Raw genomic sequence first — 18,978 nt, forward strand, 5'->3', positions numbered from 1 at the left:
GAGGGAGACTTGACTACAGATGAGAAGAAGGCAATGTGATAATGGAAGCAGAGGTTTGGTCTTCTCAGAAAGTCCCAAGAATTGAGGAACCTGTCATTCCTTGCAATGGCCAATTCGGTGGAACATATTTGTATTGGTTCTCCTCCTTTCCCTGTTCATTCCTGAATAAATCACTCACACATCAACTTCATCTCCGGCTCTGCTTTCCAGGAACCCAGGCTAAGACACCTAGTCACTGGGTCTCAATTTCTGATCTTCTCCGAGCAAATGTTTGGATATCAAAAATGCACACACATACATGCACATATACAACACACATATATACATATCCCAGGAATAAGCAATATTATACAAGTATACCCATAAACCCACTCCCGTCGAGTAAATTCCGACTCATAGCAACCTTATAGGACAGAGAACTTGCCCTTAGGGTTTTCAGGGAGCGGCTGGTGGATTTGAACTGCCGAACTTTTGGTTAGCAGCTGAGTTCTTAACCACTATGCCATGAGGGACCATATACAAGTATAACCCATTGCCGTTGAGTCGATTCCGACTCATAGCAACCCTGTAGGACAGAGTAGAGCTGCCCCATAGGGTTTCTGAGGAGCTCCTGGTGGATTCAAACTGCCAATCTTTTGGTTAGCAGCAGTAGCTCTTAATCACTAAGCCACCAGGGTTTCCATATACAAGTATGGTGCTATCTAAATCTAAAACTCTTCTCCCCCAAAGAAACCTAAAGGTTTCAGCGCACTAGCTTTGCTAAAGCAAACCCTCCAGTTTTCATTGTCGAATAAAAGTGTTTTATTCTCAGGATAAAACGCACACATTCAGGTGACTACAAGGTTTTCCCTAAGAGCCAAGGGTGAAGGTCTACTTTTATGTTTTCATAACTCAAAGGCCCTAGAGATGGTTTTCTCAGTCTGCCCTAATGTGAATTCCACACATTAATCTCTTGGGTGGCTGAAAACTGTTCACAGATTTTAAAATGGCTATTTTATTTTCCAACTTCTTGACTTTAAGGCTTCAGAAAATCTTGAGGTGTTCAATGTCAACCAGGTTAGCCTTGTTTCTGTTAGTTGCACGGGGGAGTCCATTCCAACTCATGGCAACCTCATGTATGCAGAGCAGAACTGCCCCATAAAGGTTTCAAGGCTGTGACCTTTTGGAAACATCCCCAGGACTGTCTGCCAAGGTGCCTCTCGCTGGGTTCAAACCATCAACGTTTCAGCTAGTAGTTGAGTTGTTAAGCATTTGCACCACCGAGGGATAGGTCATCCTTAGGCAAGTTATAGTTTACATGATTCAACCCGTACTTTCAAATTACTTTTCTTGGGCTAAGTGTCTCATGACTCATGAGAGGATTCAGATTGGAAAACCGGGAGAAAGGGGAACAGAGTGCAGCGAGGTGTTGTTTAAGTTCGGGAAAGCTGCTCTACGTTCCATTAGCCAGCTATTACTCACACAGCCACAGGCAGCTACAAGGATACTGGGAAATGTAGCCTTTTATTCAGGGTGGCCTCATGCCAGGATAAAAATCAGGGGTTCTACTGCTATGTAAGAAAAGGATGTCTTCGAACCAGCAGTTTCTGCCACCGCCATCCACAGCAGCCCCTCTCCGTCATGACATCCCTGGGATTCCCCTACCCCAGGCTAAATTTGGAATGTCAGCACTCAAGACTAATGTCACCCCTGTCCAGGAACAAGCTTTCTGAAAAGACAGTTTCCACTTCTCAGTTAGGATTTCAGAAGACGTGGGTGGGCGAAAAAGTGAAGCCAATCGCTAACAAGAATCTGCTTAGCGTCGGTCTGAGGCGTCGCGTAGTTATGGAGATCGACCTGGTCCATATTAAGCATTTCCGGAGCTAGAACACGAGAGGGGAGGGGGAACGTAACCCGGAAGTACTTTCCTGTTGTCTTAGGGGCAACATGGCGGCGGTGCAGATTGTTGGCTCCCTGCTGCGCGAGCCGACGCGAGAGGCAGCGAGGGAGCCACCCCCTGAACCTGGGAACGGGTTCCGTCGCCTGTCGGCCAGGCTCCGCGCCCTGCATCCGGACGACAGCAGCTCCGCCCGCACAGAGATCCACCTGCTCTTCGACCAGCTCATCTCCGAGAACTACAGCGAGGGCGACGGCGTGGCCCCGGAGGTAGGCGGCGCGCCCCATGGGGAGGACGGCGCCGCGTCTGCTGGCCCCTGCTCCACCCCTGAGGCATCCCCGCTGCTGGTTCCCGCCTGCCTCTCCGGGTTTTTCCCGCACCGTGCGGAATTACTTAGTTCCAGGCTTGTTTGCGCCTTCCGCTTGAGGCACATTCTTTGCCCTTCTCCAACTTGAAGACTTCAGTGCTTGGCAAACTCACATCTTTCAAAACTTAACTTGATGACATCTGCTCTGATTAACACCTCAAATGTCACCTCTGGTACTACCTTACGTCCCTCCCCCCCACTCCCTCGCTGTGCATCGAAACACTTTGTACACCAAATTCATTACTTCCATTTATTAAGTACATGGTACATGGACCACGTACAGTAAAAACGCACGGTTCCAGTAATCCTAGGACGTGGATATTACTAGATTTATTTTACTGATGAAAATACCGATGCTCAAAAAGATCTGGTGTCGTATTGCTGACCAATGGCAGAGCTACAATTGGAACCAAAGCCTGTTAAAAAGTCCCTGATTTTTCTGTTCTTCCATGCTAGCTCCTCCGCCTCTGCCGCCTCTTTAGAAGCTAATTTCACTCTCTCTGAGTAATCTTATCCACACACATCAGGTCTTGGTTACCACTTATATTGTCGTAACTGCTGAGTTCCCTAAACTCTTGACGTAGCCATACCACTGCTTTCTGGGGTTCATAGACACCTCGCTCTTGACAATTCCTAAAATGAATGCATTATCTCCGAATACACTCTTCCCGCTCCCCAACCCATTTCATCACCGAACACATACAAACATGCACCCAGTCCACTAAGTGACTCAAGGTACAAACACTGGAGTTATCCCTGGTTCTTCCCTTTTCCTTCATCCTCAGTCTTACCCATCATTGAGTTCTTCAGAATCTACCTCATAAGTATTTTGCAGTTCATCTCCACTTCTCTATTCCCATCATGCCCTCAGTCATGAAGACTCTCACCTGGACTCCTGACTGATTTCCAGTCCAGCCCTTTTCCAAACCATTCTTTGCTCTGCTGCCAGAGTGAACTTTTTTATAATGGGGAAAAAAATATGACTATAAAAGTCTCATCGGGAAACATCTTCAGTGCATATTGGTAAATGGTGAAAGAGAGCTTCAGAACAATTCATAGAGTATGAGACCAATATGAGGAAGAACCAAAACGAAACGCATTGCCGTTGAGTTGATTCTGATGCATATTGACAGAGTAGAACTGCCCCGTAGAGTTTCCAAGTTTGTAAATCTTCACAGCAGCAGACTGCCAAATCTTTCTCCTGTGGAGCTGCTGGTGGCTTTGAACTGCCCACCTTTCAGTGTGCAACCAAGCGCTTAACCACTGTGCAACCAGGGCCCTTTAATATGAGGAAAGGAAGGAGGAAATTAAAAAATATTTATGTATATAGTAGCCTTGGTGGCACAGTGGGTAAGAGCTCTGCTGCTCACCAAAAGGTGGGCAGTTCAGATCAACTAGACGCTCCTTGGAAATCCTGTGGGGCAGTTCTACTCTGTCCTGTAGGGTTGCTATGAGTCGGAGTCAGTCTTTTTGCTTGCAATGCCCTTTGATGCCTCGTCTATCTGGCAAATTTCTACTCATCCTTCAGATCATCCTAGATTCTGCTTAAAAGTCACCTCCACAAGACCTTTCTAATTACCCTTTGCCTCTTCCAGCCTCGTGGTTTTGCTCCATCAAATTAATACTTAATTCTTTCATCATTTAGTTCACTTTATTTTAATTATTTGTAGGTATTTCTATCTTCCTCACTAGACTGTAAGCTCTTTGAGACTCAGGAGCATGTTTTTGTTGTTTTTTAACCTTTGGAGCCCAAGGACCTAGCATACTACTGCACACAGCAGGTACTTAGAGCCTTTTTATTCAGTAAACATCAGTGGATGAATGATGTGATTCCTCTTCCTTTAGAATTCCCTAATTCTACATAAAATCTATACAAGTGTCATTTCTGATTTTCCCAATAGCGTGGAAAGTCTGGTTTGCTTACTTTTTGGTATCTTTACCTTAGTGCATGCTTTCATATCCTGGATGCTTTTTTTGGCTGTTTACATGTACTATGCTTACGTCTGTAGAGATTCTGGAATGTTTAGCCTGACAAAACCATACTGATTGTTTTCTTTCTTTTTAGCACATTCTGTTTTGCACTGTCATTTTCTTTTCCCCTACTCTCTGCCTCAAAAGTGTCTTTCCCCATCCTTGGATATGAACATCTGCATTTATTTTCCCATTTGCGTCTGTTTGGGAGCGTCTTTACTTGCCTGATACGTATAGCACCATTTCTTTGTTTTTTTTTGATAGGATGTCAGTGCTCTTCTTGTCCACGCTTGCCGACTGGTGCCTCTTAATCAGAATCATCTTGTCAGCAAAGTGTCTCAACTTATTCACCATTTACTTAACAGACTACAGGTAATTTTAGAACTCAGATTGTGAGTTTTAGTAATAAGTAAATACCTTTTGAAATACTACATCTGTGGTAGGTGTGATAGGCCAGTCTTTTGAGAAGCGATAGGAAAAGCAAATGCCATAATAAGGATGATATTGAAACAAATATAACTCTGACTAAAAAAAAAAAAAAATCTTCACAATTCTAGAAGTTTGTCCATTAGAAGCATTCCTTTCTGTTGGATTCAATAAACCAATGTCATCCAGCCTTCCCCCAACCTCCTCCCAGTCTTAGAATTTTTCACAGATCTATGTGATCAAGATGTAACTGAGAATCTGTTGAAATGACCCCACCCCCATCCTCCCGTCAATATTTTTTCCCGTTTTCTAAAGCTACCATTTTTGTGGTCTACTTTTGTTCTTCATAAAACATAAAAAATGGTTTGGAGGAGAGGGAACATTAGGACAAAAAAAGACCCTAGCTATTTATATCAAGCTGAATATAAATAAATTAGGTATCTTTTTAGGAACAGTTCAGAAATGAAGATTTGAGATAATGTATATGAATGCAGTTAAGTGCACAAACACATTTGAATTTTATCAACTAGGATGCTTTTGGCTGCAAGAAACAAAAAAAATCCAACCCGTAGTAGCTAAACACATTTTTTAAAAAATTATATTACGAGGCTCACTGACATCTTTCCAGTCTGCCATCCTCAGGGTGTGGGTTATTCTTGGCTAGCCTCTCTCACCGTCAGCACATACAAAAAACAAATGACATCCAGCAGAAGCCGAGGAAGCTTTTCTCATAAACTTTCTAGCCAACCTCCCCTGATACCTCTATTGGAGACCTAGGTCATGTGAGTTCCTCTCTAAACCACTGTCTGACCAGGGGAATAAACCAAAACCAAACCCGTTGCCGTCGAGTCAATTCTGACTCATAACGACCCCATAGGACAGGATAGAACTGCCCCGTAACGTTTCCAAGGAGCACCTGGTGGATTCGAACTGCTGACCTTTTTGGTTAGCAGCCATAGCTTTTAACCACTACACCACCAGGGTTTCTGACCAGGGGAACAGTATTACCATAGTTGGCTTAAATCTGTGGTTTTAGCCTTGGCTCTACATTAGAGTCAAGTGGGAGGTTTAAGCTCCCTAGATGATTCCAGTGTGCAGCCAGAGTTGGCTTACCTCAGGGTTTCTCAGCCTCAGCACTGTTGACATTTTGGGCCGACAATTTTTTGCTGTGGCAGGCTGTCCTGAGCATTATAGGACGTTCAGCAGCATCCTCAACCTCTAACTACTAGATGCCTGTAGCACCCCTCCAGTGTGACAGCCAAAAATGTCTCCGGATGTTGCCACATGTCCCCTGAGGGAGAAAACTGAGAACCATTATCTTAGACTAAGTAGGATTTACCCCTAGGTCTCATGTGGAAGAGGTAAGCAGCCAAATAAAATCAGTACCCTGCCAGCAGGGAAAGAGGAGACAGATGCTGGGTAGGCACCAGCGGTGTCTGCTGCTACATGTGAAGCCAGACTGTATTCAGGCTTAGAGTTTTTCATGGTAGTATTACATCCCAGAGCGGTGGCTTCTGAATGTTTATTATTCTCAGGTGTATCATCTTTGTAACACTGGCAACCGGAAAAGTATTTGATTACCCTTAACCAACTTTCTAGCACTTGATGACAGTTTGTTTCAATTATCCATGAATCGATTCTTGGATTAGCCTAGTCTGTCCCAGCAAGATTCTAAGCTCTTTGATGGCAGGGATATGCTGTCTCTGCCTGTTGTATTCCTGACATCATGCGACAGACATAGTAGCAGTTTAGCAGGTACATTTATTCACTATTGAGCATCTACTATGCCTAAGGCAATTTAACTAAGAAATTTCAGTGGATTGAGTCGTATGTATCTGTGTATATTTATAGCTGCCAGTTTCTGGCTAGTTGAGGGAAAAGTTACAAGGTCTTTGCCAGGTTCTACTTCGAGTGGAGGGACTAAGGGGAAGAAGTGAGTGAAGGCCCTGGGTCAGGGAGAAGGCTCCTGTCTAGATCAAACTTTCAAGGCCTTTAGAGCTGATCCTGATGACAAAAAAAGGAGGAGACACTCACTTTCTTACACAGCTTGATTCAGGTGAGCATACATGCCCGTAAAAGGGTAAGAATGTGTTTTAGAAGTTAGGCTGTATGTATTTTTTCCTGTATTGGCAGGTGATTGTTGATGAACAGAACCTGGATTTCCTGTTGGCATATACTATCTCTGCTATTCAGCAGTGTAGTTCCTGGACGCACATGGCAATTCTTCAAGCCCTGGCGGCTCTGGTTTACTGCAATGGCTCAAAATGTCAAAAGGTAGCTGAAACTATGTTTTGTCTTCCCTTTGAAAGGTTAGGAGTATAGGCTCTGGACCAACAGACCTGTGTTCAGGCTTCTGTCCTGCCACTAATTAGATGCATAACTTTGAGTAAGATGTGTAACCTTGAAAGATTTACACAATAGTCAGTCTTTATGGTATTTATCTTCCCTGTGGATGAAAATGAAATCTGTCTAACAGATAATGTTTTTGAGAAGTTTTTCTTCGACCAATGTTGGCTGTTATTTTGTTTTAGTACCTCCCAGACTTGGTAGGCAAGACTGGACTCTTGATAAAGTTGAGTGACCCAGCACAGTCTGACCCGGAAGTGAGGAGGGCAGCAGTGCACTGTATGGCAAACTTATGTCTCAGGTATGTGGATTCAATCAGGTTTTGCAGTAGTAATGATATAGGCTCTCTCTTGGGCTTTTTGTAAGTGGTATAATCCCTCTGATGCCAGAGCCAAACTAGAAAAATAACCCACTGTGCATTTCCCATGTCCTTTACTAATAAGATCATACTATATTGCTTGTTTTTAATTTTAGTATTGTTTCTAACGAAAGCTTATAAATAAAAGAAAAGAGTAGACCAGCACTTTGTCCCTAAAATAGGGTAAAAGTGATAATATTTGCAATATGTCAGGGTTTTGTTTTCTGTTGGTATAAATTCTAACCATATTAACTCATTTAGAAAGATGTATTTGTGTGAATTTAAGCTGTGGCGAGATTTATCTGTCAAGGCCAGTCTCTTCTTTTTTAAGAAAATGGAACCAATTCCAGCCGCCCACTTCTAGATTCATGCAATAGAAAATGAACAGCACAAACTTGATCTGATTTATGGTACCTTGTCTCTACCCAGGCCAGTGTTGTCCAGTGGCTAAGAAGACAGGTTCAGCGGTGTGATTCTAGCTTGGCAGGACCTGTCCGTATGGCTTCCCTCTTAGAACTGAAAAGCAGAACTGAGATTTCTTTTTCGCTGTAAACTTCTGTAACCCTTCCTTATAGAAAGTATTCCTCCTTTTCCATATTCATTCCAGGCTCGTGCCTGGCCCACAGCAGAGAGGAATTAACCAAAGTGCACAGTTTCCTATAGTGCAGTTCCATTCAGGGGTGTATTCCAACTCAGTTAGTCTGGATTACTGCTATTTTTAATTCATATTCTTTTGCAAAGCCCATTTCAAAGGAAACTGAGTTTGAATTGTTTATTCTGTGTGTATTTTAGTGTGCCAGGACATCCCTACCTGGATGAGCCCTACCAAAGCATCTGCTTCCAAACTTTCTTGACCACTTTACAGTCTCCAAAGTTGTCTGACATGGATGATATCACATTTTGCATGGTAGGTGGGAATATCACTGATCTTGTAAATGTTACTGATGTGTTTGGGAGCAGCGATAGAACAGAGGCTGTGACCGAAAAGTTTAATTTGGCTGCTGTGTATTATGTTTTGTCTGGAGATATAGATAGAAGTAGAGTGTTTATAACCTGAAAAGACTAAAATCATACATTTTGGGTTTAAATTACAACAAAATTGTTTTTGTTTATTTTTTTCCATAGGGGGTGGTTATTTGTTTTTACAAGCCTAGGTTTAAAAAAGAATATCTTTATTTTTTTATTCCTGACTGTAAAAGCAATACAATTTCAGGCTAGTATCTGCCTTTAAAGTAGAAGAAAAGGAGGCGAATTTCAGCAACTGCTTTTTTTCTTTAAAGAAAATCTGATGCAAATATGGCAATTTGTTAACATGTTCTAAATTCAGTGGCGGATTTCAAATATTAGAGATCTAAGATGGTGAGAGTTCCTTATAGTCCTCTGCTCAGATATAGCCACTGGGAGTAACTTGACCTACTTGCCCCCAAGTGCTTTTCTATGTGTAAATAAGCATACTTACAGTTTTTTAATGGGATCATATTAAGTATACCATTTTCAACTTGCCCTTTATTTTAAAGTATCTTTTGGACATCTTTTCCATACCTGTTGATGTACTTTCCAGCTGCTATTTTTTTTTATAGGTGGGAGACTTGGGGCAAGTTGCTTAACTTCTCTGAGCCCCCATGCTTCTCATTCCTGAAATGGGCTAAGACTGTGTTATAGGATTCTTATGAGGAGTATATGAAATAAAGCATTTAAAGTGCTTGGCAAAGTGCCTGCTGATATTATTTACTGAGTTTCACGTTTAACAAAGGGATGGCTTCTTATATCATCATTGTTACACCAGCATAATTGGTGGAAATCGGAGTTTTAAAATGTTTCCACTATTTCAAAGGAAGATAGCATTCACATCCTCCCCACATGCCTGTGGGGAGTATTTCCTAGGGACAGATTCCTGGAAGTGAGATTGCGGAATCAAGAAATCAGTCTCGATCAGAATTGCCCTCCAGGAGCCAAGTTTTTGTAATTTATCATCTGGTCCAACATACATTCACTTGCTTGAAGAGTTTCTGAGGTGGCTATATTACAGGGTGCCCTTGGGACTACCCCCACTTTGATCTCCACTCTACTTTTTGATTCTTTACCACATTCTTCCCACTAAACATTTCTTTTTTTCTTTCTTACCACTTGTACATGCTGATTTATAGACTTGTATGGTAAGAACGCTCTTATTCAATACGAGTAGTACAGGCAGTCCCTGACTTACCACATATTCAAGTTAGGACGGACTGTACTAATAACAGTGCCTTTTTTTGTTAGTAATATGTGCCGCATACAGTGTTGCAGTGCATAATTGTTGACATTCTCGGTCTCATGCCAACCCCCTGAAACAAATAAAAATTGGATTTATCAAGATGCTAATAATAAATTAAAAAAAAAAAACTAATAATAAAAGGCAATAATAATGAAAATAAAAAATGAGGCATTTGACTTACATCAGAACCAACTTACCACAGCATCTTTGGAACGGAACCCTGTCGTAAGTTAGGAACTACCTGTAGTTCATCAGGTCTGTTTTCTGGATCTTTATCTCTGCTGCTTTGTTGTTTTCTTTTTTTTTTTGTCTGAAAGTTTTCTCATAACTGAAGACTTTTTCTTCATCCTAAATGATGCTTCAAAGTTGATCCCTGGACAAGCAAATTTTATTCTGCCTTCTAACTTGATCTTCCTTTTTCCCCTAGTTGTTACAAAATGCATTAAAAGGTATACAGTCACTTCTAAATAGTGGGAAGATGAAACTGACACAAACTGAAGAACTTGGAGCTCTTCTAGCTGTGCTAAAGGTAAGGCATTGCTCATTAAACCCCAGGTCCCATTAGGGTTGGTATCTTTCCTGTTTAAACCCCAGGCACAGCTTTACATCGTCACCCTCAGACTAGCTTTAAAGTGTTACATTTTAAGAGAGAAAAATAAAATGTTCAAATTTAGGCATACTTAAAATTAAGAATAGAAACCAGTAAAACTCAATTTAGCAAATGTATCAAAACTTTATCTCTGAATCTTAACTTGGGAAAGGGATAGGTTTTGAGGTATGATCTGTAAGTAATTTAATTCTAGATGATTTCGAACCTACTTATACCTGTTTGTACTTGAAAGAAGTACAAACCAACTTCTTAGCTTTCTCCTCCCTATAGTAGGCAGACCAAACAGCAGGCTGCCACCCTTTAGCTTCTGAGCCTGGCTGACGGTTGGGAAGTCAGTCAGATTCTCTGGGAACCTAGCTGTCTTCAGTTCAGCCAGAAAAGAGCAGGATGCTTCATGCTGACCTCCAGTCTAAGCTCTGTATGCTAATCCTAACTTTATCTTAGTAAAAACCCACATTTTAACTCTTTCCCTGTACCATCTCCCCTACTCCCAAATAAATAGATAGCTAGGTATGGAGATGGTAATATAAATAAGGAACCCTGATGGTGCAGCGGCTGAGAGCTACTATGGCTGCTAACCAAAAAGGTCGGAAGTTCAAATCCACCAGCTGCTCCTTGGAAACCCTATGGGGCAGTTCTACTGTCCTGTAGGGTTGCTATGAGTTGGAATTAACTTGATTAGCAACGTTTTTTGTTTGTTTGTTTAATAGAAATAAAAATGATAGATTGGCTAAAAAAATTATAGATAGGTAAAATAATTGGTAAAAAATGATTGGATGAATTTTTTTTAATTAACAAATAAAAAAATAAGTAAATAAATAAACTAAAACCTAACCTAACTTAATCTGACCAAACCTTGTTAGAGGCTAGCTAATTTGAAGCTCCCATTTAAGCCCTAAACCTTGACAGTATTTTCTGTCCTGTTTTTGTTTCCTTAATAAGCTTCTAAATATTCATTGGCTGGAGTTTGTGATCCAGAACGTGTTGAATGATTCTGTTTCATGATTTATGTTTTGTATGTATGTGTGTGTGTTTCCTTAATCCTCATTGTTAGAAAGCCATGTTTCATGGGCTCCCTGGACTAAATATAGAGATACCTACAGTGTTATACCCAACCCCGCTTCCTCAGTATGATGGGCCACCGCCCTCCAGACCGCAGCCATCGGAATCCTGTGCTTCTCGGCCACCTGTGGTATGTTGTTCCTGTTCATACTTAAATGGTGGGTTGTTTGTTTTAGTTGCTTACTATACATGTTTTCTATGATTTGCATCACTGCTGCCCCAAAGGCCCACCCTGAATTTGATTTCAGTTAGGGTTTTTAGCATAATAAATTTAAATTCATCAGACTGTTGAAAATACCAGTTAAAGCATCTTTTACTTCTAAGAGGTTTAGGCCATGTAACAGCTATGAACACGTGCATTCACCTGTACACCGAAAGCCGCTCTTCCTCATCCCCAAAATGTTGAAGACCAAGCACCAGGAAACCTTTTCTGCAAAGGGCTGGAGAGTACAGATTTTAGGTCTGTGTCGCAACTACCAAGCCTGCTGTTACAGTGCAGTTAACTGTAGGCGTTATGTTAATGAATAGGCATGGCCACGGTCCAGCAAAATTTTATTTACAGAAACTGGAGGGAGGGGGCCTGGATTTGGCCTTCAGGACATAATTTGCCAGCTGCTCTCTAGACCATTAGAAGCCCACCTACCAGTCAGCTTACAATCCCTACACTCCCTACATTTACTGAATCTCCCAGCCTTTCCAGATAATTGCCATATCCTTCATGTTGGAGAACCTAAAACATACAGATACATGGTCAAGATATTACATGCAAAAATATAATACCTGATAAAAATGTTTATAATTAGAAACGCATTTACTTAGCCACTTGTTCAGCATTTACCAGGCATCTGCTATATGCTAGACATTGTGCTAGGAATTAAGGATATAACTCGAGAGACTCAAGAATTTAGCAGGGCAGAGGGGTGATGGCTAAGTAAACAACCATATTTCAGTGTCATGATTTCTTTTGTCAGAATATTCACAGGGTACGCTGGGAACATGTTCTGGGCACCCAACCCCATGGAGGAGTAAGAGGAAGCTTTTTAAAAAACGTAGTGGCTGAACTGAGACTCCTGTACAGTAGTCACCAGTACAAAGAAGGAAGGGAGAGTGTTTCATTCAGAGAATGAGAGTGCACACAGCCCATCTGTTAACCAGGAGGGCTAGAGCTTCAGGTGCATGGAGGGCAGGGTGGGGCCCTTGTGTCACCCAAAAAACCCCTTGCTACTGAGTCAGTTTCAACTCATAGTGACCCCATATGACACAGTTAGAACTGCCCTGTAGTGTTTCCAAGGCTGTAACCTTCACAGCAGACCGTCACATCTTTCTCCTGCAGAGCAACTGGTGGATTCAGGCTGCCAGCCTTTCGGTTAGCAGCCAAGCACTTAACCACTGCACCACCAGGGCTCCTTGAGGCCAGCATATAGCAGAGGCTCAATCATGAGGGCCTTGTATGGTATACTAAGGAGTTTGGGGTTTTATCTTGTAGGTGCTGGGGCTTCATTGAAAAATCTTATATAGGGGAGCAAAGTGATGAGATTTGCATTTTGTAAAAACCTCTCTGGTAGCAAGTAAAAAAGTATGAGTCTGGAGCTGAATTAAGCCATCCAAGGTAGAAGTGATATGAGGACTTTCCTTCCCCAAGGCCAGGGGCTTTGGATATCTGGAGGAGGACACAGATTCCAGCGATATTTATATGTGAGAAAGCAGGAAGTAGGAGAAAAGGAACTGGCCTTTACTTAAAAACCCCAGTGCCCTAGAACGTGCATTGTGTGTAATGGATTAACTTCTCTCCTATGCATCTAGAATGGTACTAGCTATGTATCTTATTTTGGAAAATTGAGAAAATAGTCATTCAAATCACTTTCTATAAGCCTTTATTGTGTTGTGGAACCCTATTTGAGAAAGGCTGGATACTTCGACACCAGCTGTGCCGGGTGGACGGTATTAGCCTGTGCTTACAGAGAAGGAAGGGAAAGCTCAGAGATGCTAAGCAATTTGCTCAGGACCACAGAGGTAGATTTGGAACGCAGGCTACATATTTTGCTCTGTCCCATGTATTTCATACCTTATTTCTTATAATTCAGCTGGGTGTGTGTAAGCACTTAGCATAGTGCCTGACAGGTGGGGTATTAAGTAAGTGCCACTTTCTTTTCTCCTCTTCTTTCTTCAAACTGCCATTGGGAACATGTTCGGTATTGATCAGCTGAGAGGAAGTACCAGTGATTCAGTTGAAAACTATTTTGAAATAGCTATTATATTATGTTTTCACTTGCTCCTAAAATCAGAATAAAAAGAAAAAAGCTAAAGTAAAACCAAAGAAAACCCAAGAAGGAGAGGAAGAGGACGAAGAAGCCAATGGTGAAATAGAAGCAGCGCCAACCACGGGCCGAGTGCACCTGCATAAAGGGAACACTCAGTGTCGCTCCTCCCCGGGTGTCCAGAGCTTGCCATTAGCTGGAAGTGGAGCTGCAGGAAAAGATCGAGTCTCCTCTCCCTGCAGTTCTTCCAGCTGGAAAAGGGTCAGCAGTAGTGAGTCAGACTATTCTGATGCTGAAGGAGGCATGCAGAGTAAAATGAGGTAGTAGTTTTGGGTAATATTTTTCTATTTTATATTCTGAGCTACTCATAAGTTTATAACTTTAAAATCTGTCTGCTACATGTGATTTCCTTGACGATTCAGATTCACTGATGTGGGGCTTTGCGTTACCCTGAATATGCCTTACTCCCTTGATCTGCTTTTTTATGTGTTCCTCTGCCTGGAATATTCTTTCCTTCGTTTTTTTGCCTTTCTGCCTTGTTAACCACCACTAATCTTGAATACGAGCTCAGTGATTATCTCTGAGAAGCCTTTTCTGATTTCCCCCTTGCCTCCCTATGGACACAACTTAGCATTGTTCATAATGTGTTACAGTTGTCTCTTTAACTGCCCATCTCTGCCATTAATCAGCTTTTCAGGATCGGGGGCTTTGTTATGTCTGCCAGTTCAGCACGATGGCACATAAGTAAGGACACTCAGCACCTATTTGTTGAATGGGTGAGTGGATGGATGGATGGATGTCCTGCAGTGTGTCATATTTAACACCAGTTTCCTAATGTCAACATGTTGCCCTCTTGTTAGGTGCCATCAAGTCATAGCAACCCTGTGTACAACAGAATGAAACCCTGTCTGGTCCTGCACCATCTTCACAATCATTGTTATGCTTGAGCCCACTGTTGCAGCCACTGGTGTCGTTCCATGTCACTGAGCATCTTCCTCTTTTTTACTGACCCTTTACCAAGCATGATGTCCTTCTCCAGGGACTGATCCCTCCTGATAACATGTCCAAAATATGTGAGATGTAGTCTCACCATCCTTGCTTCTAAGGAGTATTCTGGCCATACTTCTTCTAAGACAGATTTGTTCGTTCTTCTGGCAGCCCGTGGTATATTCAATATTCTTCGCATTGAATTCAAAGGCATCAGTTCTTCAGTCTTCCTGATTCATTGCCCAGCTTTGGCATGCATATGAGATGATTAAAAACACCATACATAGCTTGGGTCAGGCGCTCCTTAGTCCTTAGGGTGACATCTTTGCTTTTTAAGACTTCAAAGAGGTCCTTTGCAGCAGATTTGCCCAGTGCAGTGCATTGTTTGATTTCTTGACTGCTGTAGCCATGGGCATTGATTATGGATCCAAGTGAAATGAAATCCTTGACAGCTTCAGTTTTTTCTCTTTTTATCATTATGTTGCTTATTGGTCCAGTTGTGAGGATTTTTGTTTTATGTTGAGGTGTAATCCATACTGAAGGCTGCGGTCTTTGATTGCCGTCTTATTCTCTATTTAATGTGTTTTTTGATTTTTGGCTCTGTTAACTTTTTATATAAGATATTGCTTTAATATATTTTTAAAGGATATATTTTTTAATATCTCGGCATCTTCAGGGCTTATTCAGAATGTGTATCCTTTGAATTGTCTGGAATAAATAGCATTTTATGTTTGCCTTTTTTAAACCTATTTATTAAAGATTTGTTTTCTTCCTTCTGTTGTTTACTAAAGGTCTTACCAAGCCAAAGTTCGTCAAGGAGCATTAGCTTGTTTTCTTTCTACTATAAAATCAATAGAAAAAAAAGTTCTTTATGGCTACTGGTCTGCCTTTGTTCCTGATACACCCGAACTCGGAAGCCCACAGTCTGTGTCCTTGATGACTCTTACATTAAAAGATCCTTCTCCAAAGGTAAAAACTTTCAAGCTTTATAATAAGGAGAAAACATTTACAAGTCTTCATTTTTTTTTTTTTCTCTCTGCTTGATCTGATCTTATCTGAATACAGCTCTTACTAATATTAACCCAAATCCTTACTTGAGAATAGGAAGACAGGAAAGGGACTTATAATGGGCAGGGAGACATGTACCAAAAGTCACACTGAGGTAGCCTCCTGCCCGAGGGCTCACTGAAGGCCTGAGCACACAGAGTTATAACTGCAGCAGCTGTGCTTCTCTCCCTTTTGTGCAAATGTTGATTCTGAAGTGTCATTTATAATAGCAAAAAGTCAGAAATGGCTTAAACTACCAAATGGAATATCATGGCACATAATGGTTATGAAAGATGTGTAAGGCTTAGAAAAATGCTTATAATGTTTTGTGAAAACAGGATATAGAATTATACATACAGAATGATCACAACTATGGTTTTTTTTCTTTGAACTTTTCTGTAGTTTTCAAACCACATGTAAAATTTACGTATTTTCATAAGAGAAATTTATTTTACAAAAAAGACAACGAAAAAATGGCTTGGCAGTTATGGATGGCTGCAGCAAGATATCCCGTATTTGCCTTTTCTTGAATGTGTTAACTCCTCTCTGAAAGTTAGCCTCTTAACCAAGAAAGAAAAAGGTCTGCTACTTAGGTACTGTTTACAATAATGAGCCTAAAAAAGTCATGCTGGGTAGCGTCTGGAGTCTTTAGGTAACCAGCTGCACTTTCAAAGAGAGTGGTTTTAGTGATGCCAGTAGTATTCCTCTTCTATTTTTTAGATATTCCCTTTAAAAAAAAAAAAAAAAAAAGGTGTAATACCCCACAGTGCATTGGAACTCCTTATGATCATCTCCTTGACTAGCTAATTACTACAGAAGAAAATTTCCAAATAACCCTTCAGGGTGAAGAAAAGTAAGCTAGCCTCAATTACGTACCAGAATGCCTTATCAGGCATTTCAAATGCTGAGCTACGATGGAAACACTCAGTATCCTAAGCAGTTAAGCCAGCAGAAATGTTTCAGATAGACTGACTCAGTACGAAATCACCTGGGAGGAAGATGAAAAATGAGTGGTGGCGATTAAATTAGTGTAATGAAGCCATTTTAGTAATTGAAAGGAAAACTACTATAGTTTATTTGAAGACCTACTAGCTGGGGCCACTGCCAGCAGTGGCCAAGGAGATAATGCCATGAAGCAAGCAGCAACCCAAGTTAACCACCACGCCGCACCTACCCAGACTAAGTGGATATGGAAGACGTGGGTTTGGAATATGAATACAGACAGGTTATAAGGTCGTATTTTATGAAACTGGATTGAAATAATTTTTTTATGTTTATATTCTTTAAGTATTTGCATTTGACTTAGAGTGCCATGAGAGATTTTATATATCACAAGGTAGTCCTATCCATCTCCTTGATTTGTGTACCTTTTAAAAATGTTTTGCTCTTTTACTTCACTGAATACAAGAAATGTGATGAGAAAAAAAAAAGATACAGAACTTCCTCTTAGAGACGTCCTAGATCCAGTATAAAAGCCACATGAAGGTCCTATAGAAATGGAAAAACCAGTCATAATTCTTAGAGAGCATAAAAAAAAAAGATGACAGAAATGATTGAAATCAGCCAGTTCAGTTTAATAGCAAGTGGAATGATTGTACTTAACAGATTTTTACCCTATATTTAAAACCAAACCTGTTGCTGTTGAGTCGATTCTGACTCATAGCAACCCTATAGGACAGAGTAGAACTACCCTGTAGGGTTTCAAACTGCCGACCTTTTTGGTTAGCATCCAAGCTCTTAACCACTATATTAGCTTAAATCAAAAAAACAAACCCATTGCCGTCAAGTCAATTCTGACTCTTAGCAACCCTATAGGACAGAGTAGAACTGCCCCATAGGGTTTCCACAGAGCACCTGGTGGATTCAAACTGCCAGCATTTTGGTTAGCAGCCATAACCCTTAACCACTACACCACCAGCATTTTTTAGAAGGGTGTAAATAAGTGTGGTGATTATTGTCCACAACAAGGTTTGAAACATACTTCCGCAGACTCTCCAAAGTGTGATTAATTGTGCAGAAGACACATGCTAGAACAAAGTATTGTGGTAGATGTCAGTAAGAGACTTTTAAAAAAAGACTTCTATAGAGTTATGTACAAAAATTAAAAGTACCAGTTCATGTAGCAATGGAACAGCATTTTGGAATGATCAGAGCTAGATTAAAAGGAGTGGGATGTCTAAAGCCCATGTGGTCATCATTGTGAATGTAGAGTTGGATGACTGAAGTTTCTCTTAGCCAGGATTAAACATGACAGGGCAGTAATAGTATATCTTGTCATCGAAGTGCTCAGTGATGATACTTCTGAGTTCATGGCAGGCTCCCACATGACCTGTAGTAGATTCAGCTGGAAGCATGTTTTTAACAAGCATACTGAGAAATTTCCCAAAGACAAATGGAAAGAGAAAAAGATGATTGGACTCTCAGTCACGACACCAACAGTAGACAGAGATTTCTTGTAGGAATCTGGAACATGAGATGCTAGACTGTGAATCGGGAAGAGGAAAACTTAGAAATGTCCTTTAGGATTTGGCAGTGTGATGGTACTTGGGAAATTGTCACATGCCTACATGTTGGACATGTGCTTTAGACAGCACACCTTACATGTTTCCAGGAGGCACAGAGCAACTTATCAATAAAGTAACAGATGACTAATGTAAGAATCTCTTCTATGTGATTTCCTCTGGTATTACAAAGGTAGACTATGGAGATGTATCATCAAGGCTTGGTCTAAGGAACAAATTATAAGGCAAACCTTTCTCTTGGTACCTTGAGAATTTTTATCCTGATTTTAAAATTCCATGAGGTTTATTTCTGTTTGAGAGCTGTGAAATGTAGAAACAAAGTAAAATCTAGATAATTAGTAACATAGCTAGAAAAAAGGATGAAAAGGATGGAGTTTTTAACTTTGATAGAATGGTAGCCCATCTGTGTCTAGACTGGGTAGACACACTTACGTCTCAGTTTTCTCTTACATGGCCTTCCAAGACCTTGAGACAGATAACCTTTGCTTGGATGTCTCCAAATCTGAAGGCCCTGACAGTGTTCACGTGCCTCCTAGAAGACAACCAGCTTTGGGAGTGTGATCTAATGAAATCAATCCTGAAGCATGTGAAGAATAATCAGTACTTGGACAGAGCCAAAGAAGAGCCTTGCTTTGAAACCTATGTGGTACCCATTCCCAGCAGTGACTTCTTCAAAACATCACCCTTCCAGAAATATTCTGAGACCAAACATACATAAAAAAGAAAAACATAATGGTTGACTAAGCTACCTCAGCAGACATTTCTGCTACATTTTTAAATTGCAAAAAAGGAAAAATGCTTTCCTGTGTCCTGGACAAGCCTTCATATCCAAGGAAGTGAAACTAGACAGTAGTGAAACTGAGCACACCATCGTTTATATGATTGGAAAGTCTT

The 18,978-nt window shown here is 41.0% G+C and overlaps 1 protein-coding gene across 3 annotated transcripts in view; it reads left to right on the forward strand.

Annotated features, from left to right (window-relative positions):
• The first annotated feature begins 1,918 nt into the window (after nucleotides 1-1,918).
• Nucleotides 1,919-18,978, forward strand: part of HEATR6 (HEAT repeat containing 6) — a 38,907-nt gene continuing 21,847 nt past the window's right edge. For all 3 annotated transcript variants that reach the window (XM_049860062.1, XM_049860061.1, XM_049860063.1), the window contains exons 1-9: nucleotides 1,919-2,145; nucleotides 4,479-4,586; nucleotides 6,774-6,914; nucleotides 7,172-7,287; nucleotides 8,137-8,251; nucleotides 10,026-10,127; nucleotides 11,263-11,400; nucleotides 13,556-13,848; nucleotides 15,307-15,484. In XM_049860062.1, coding sequence (XP_049716019.1) covers nucleotides 1,927-2,145; nucleotides 4,479-4,586; nucleotides 6,774-6,914; nucleotides 7,172-7,287; nucleotides 8,137-8,251; nucleotides 10,026-10,127; nucleotides 11,263-11,400; nucleotides 13,556-13,848; nucleotides 15,307-15,484 — 1,410 coding nt within the window. In that variant the 5' untranslated portion in view covers nucleotides 1,919-1,926. The remainder of the gene's footprint in view (nucleotides 2,146-4,478; nucleotides 4,587-6,773; nucleotides 6,915-7,171; nucleotides 7,288-8,136; nucleotides 8,252-10,025; nucleotides 10,128-11,262; nucleotides 11,401-13,555; nucleotides 13,849-15,306; nucleotides 15,485-18,978) is intronic.

Source organism: Elephas maximus, chromosome 19, assembly GCF_024166365.1.
Source record: "Elephas maximus indicus isolate mEleMax1 chromosome 19, mEleMax1 primary haplotype, whole genome shotgun sequence".
Lineage (NCBI taxonomy): Eukaryota > Metazoa > Chordata > Mammalia > Proboscidea > Elephantidae > Elephas > Elephas maximus.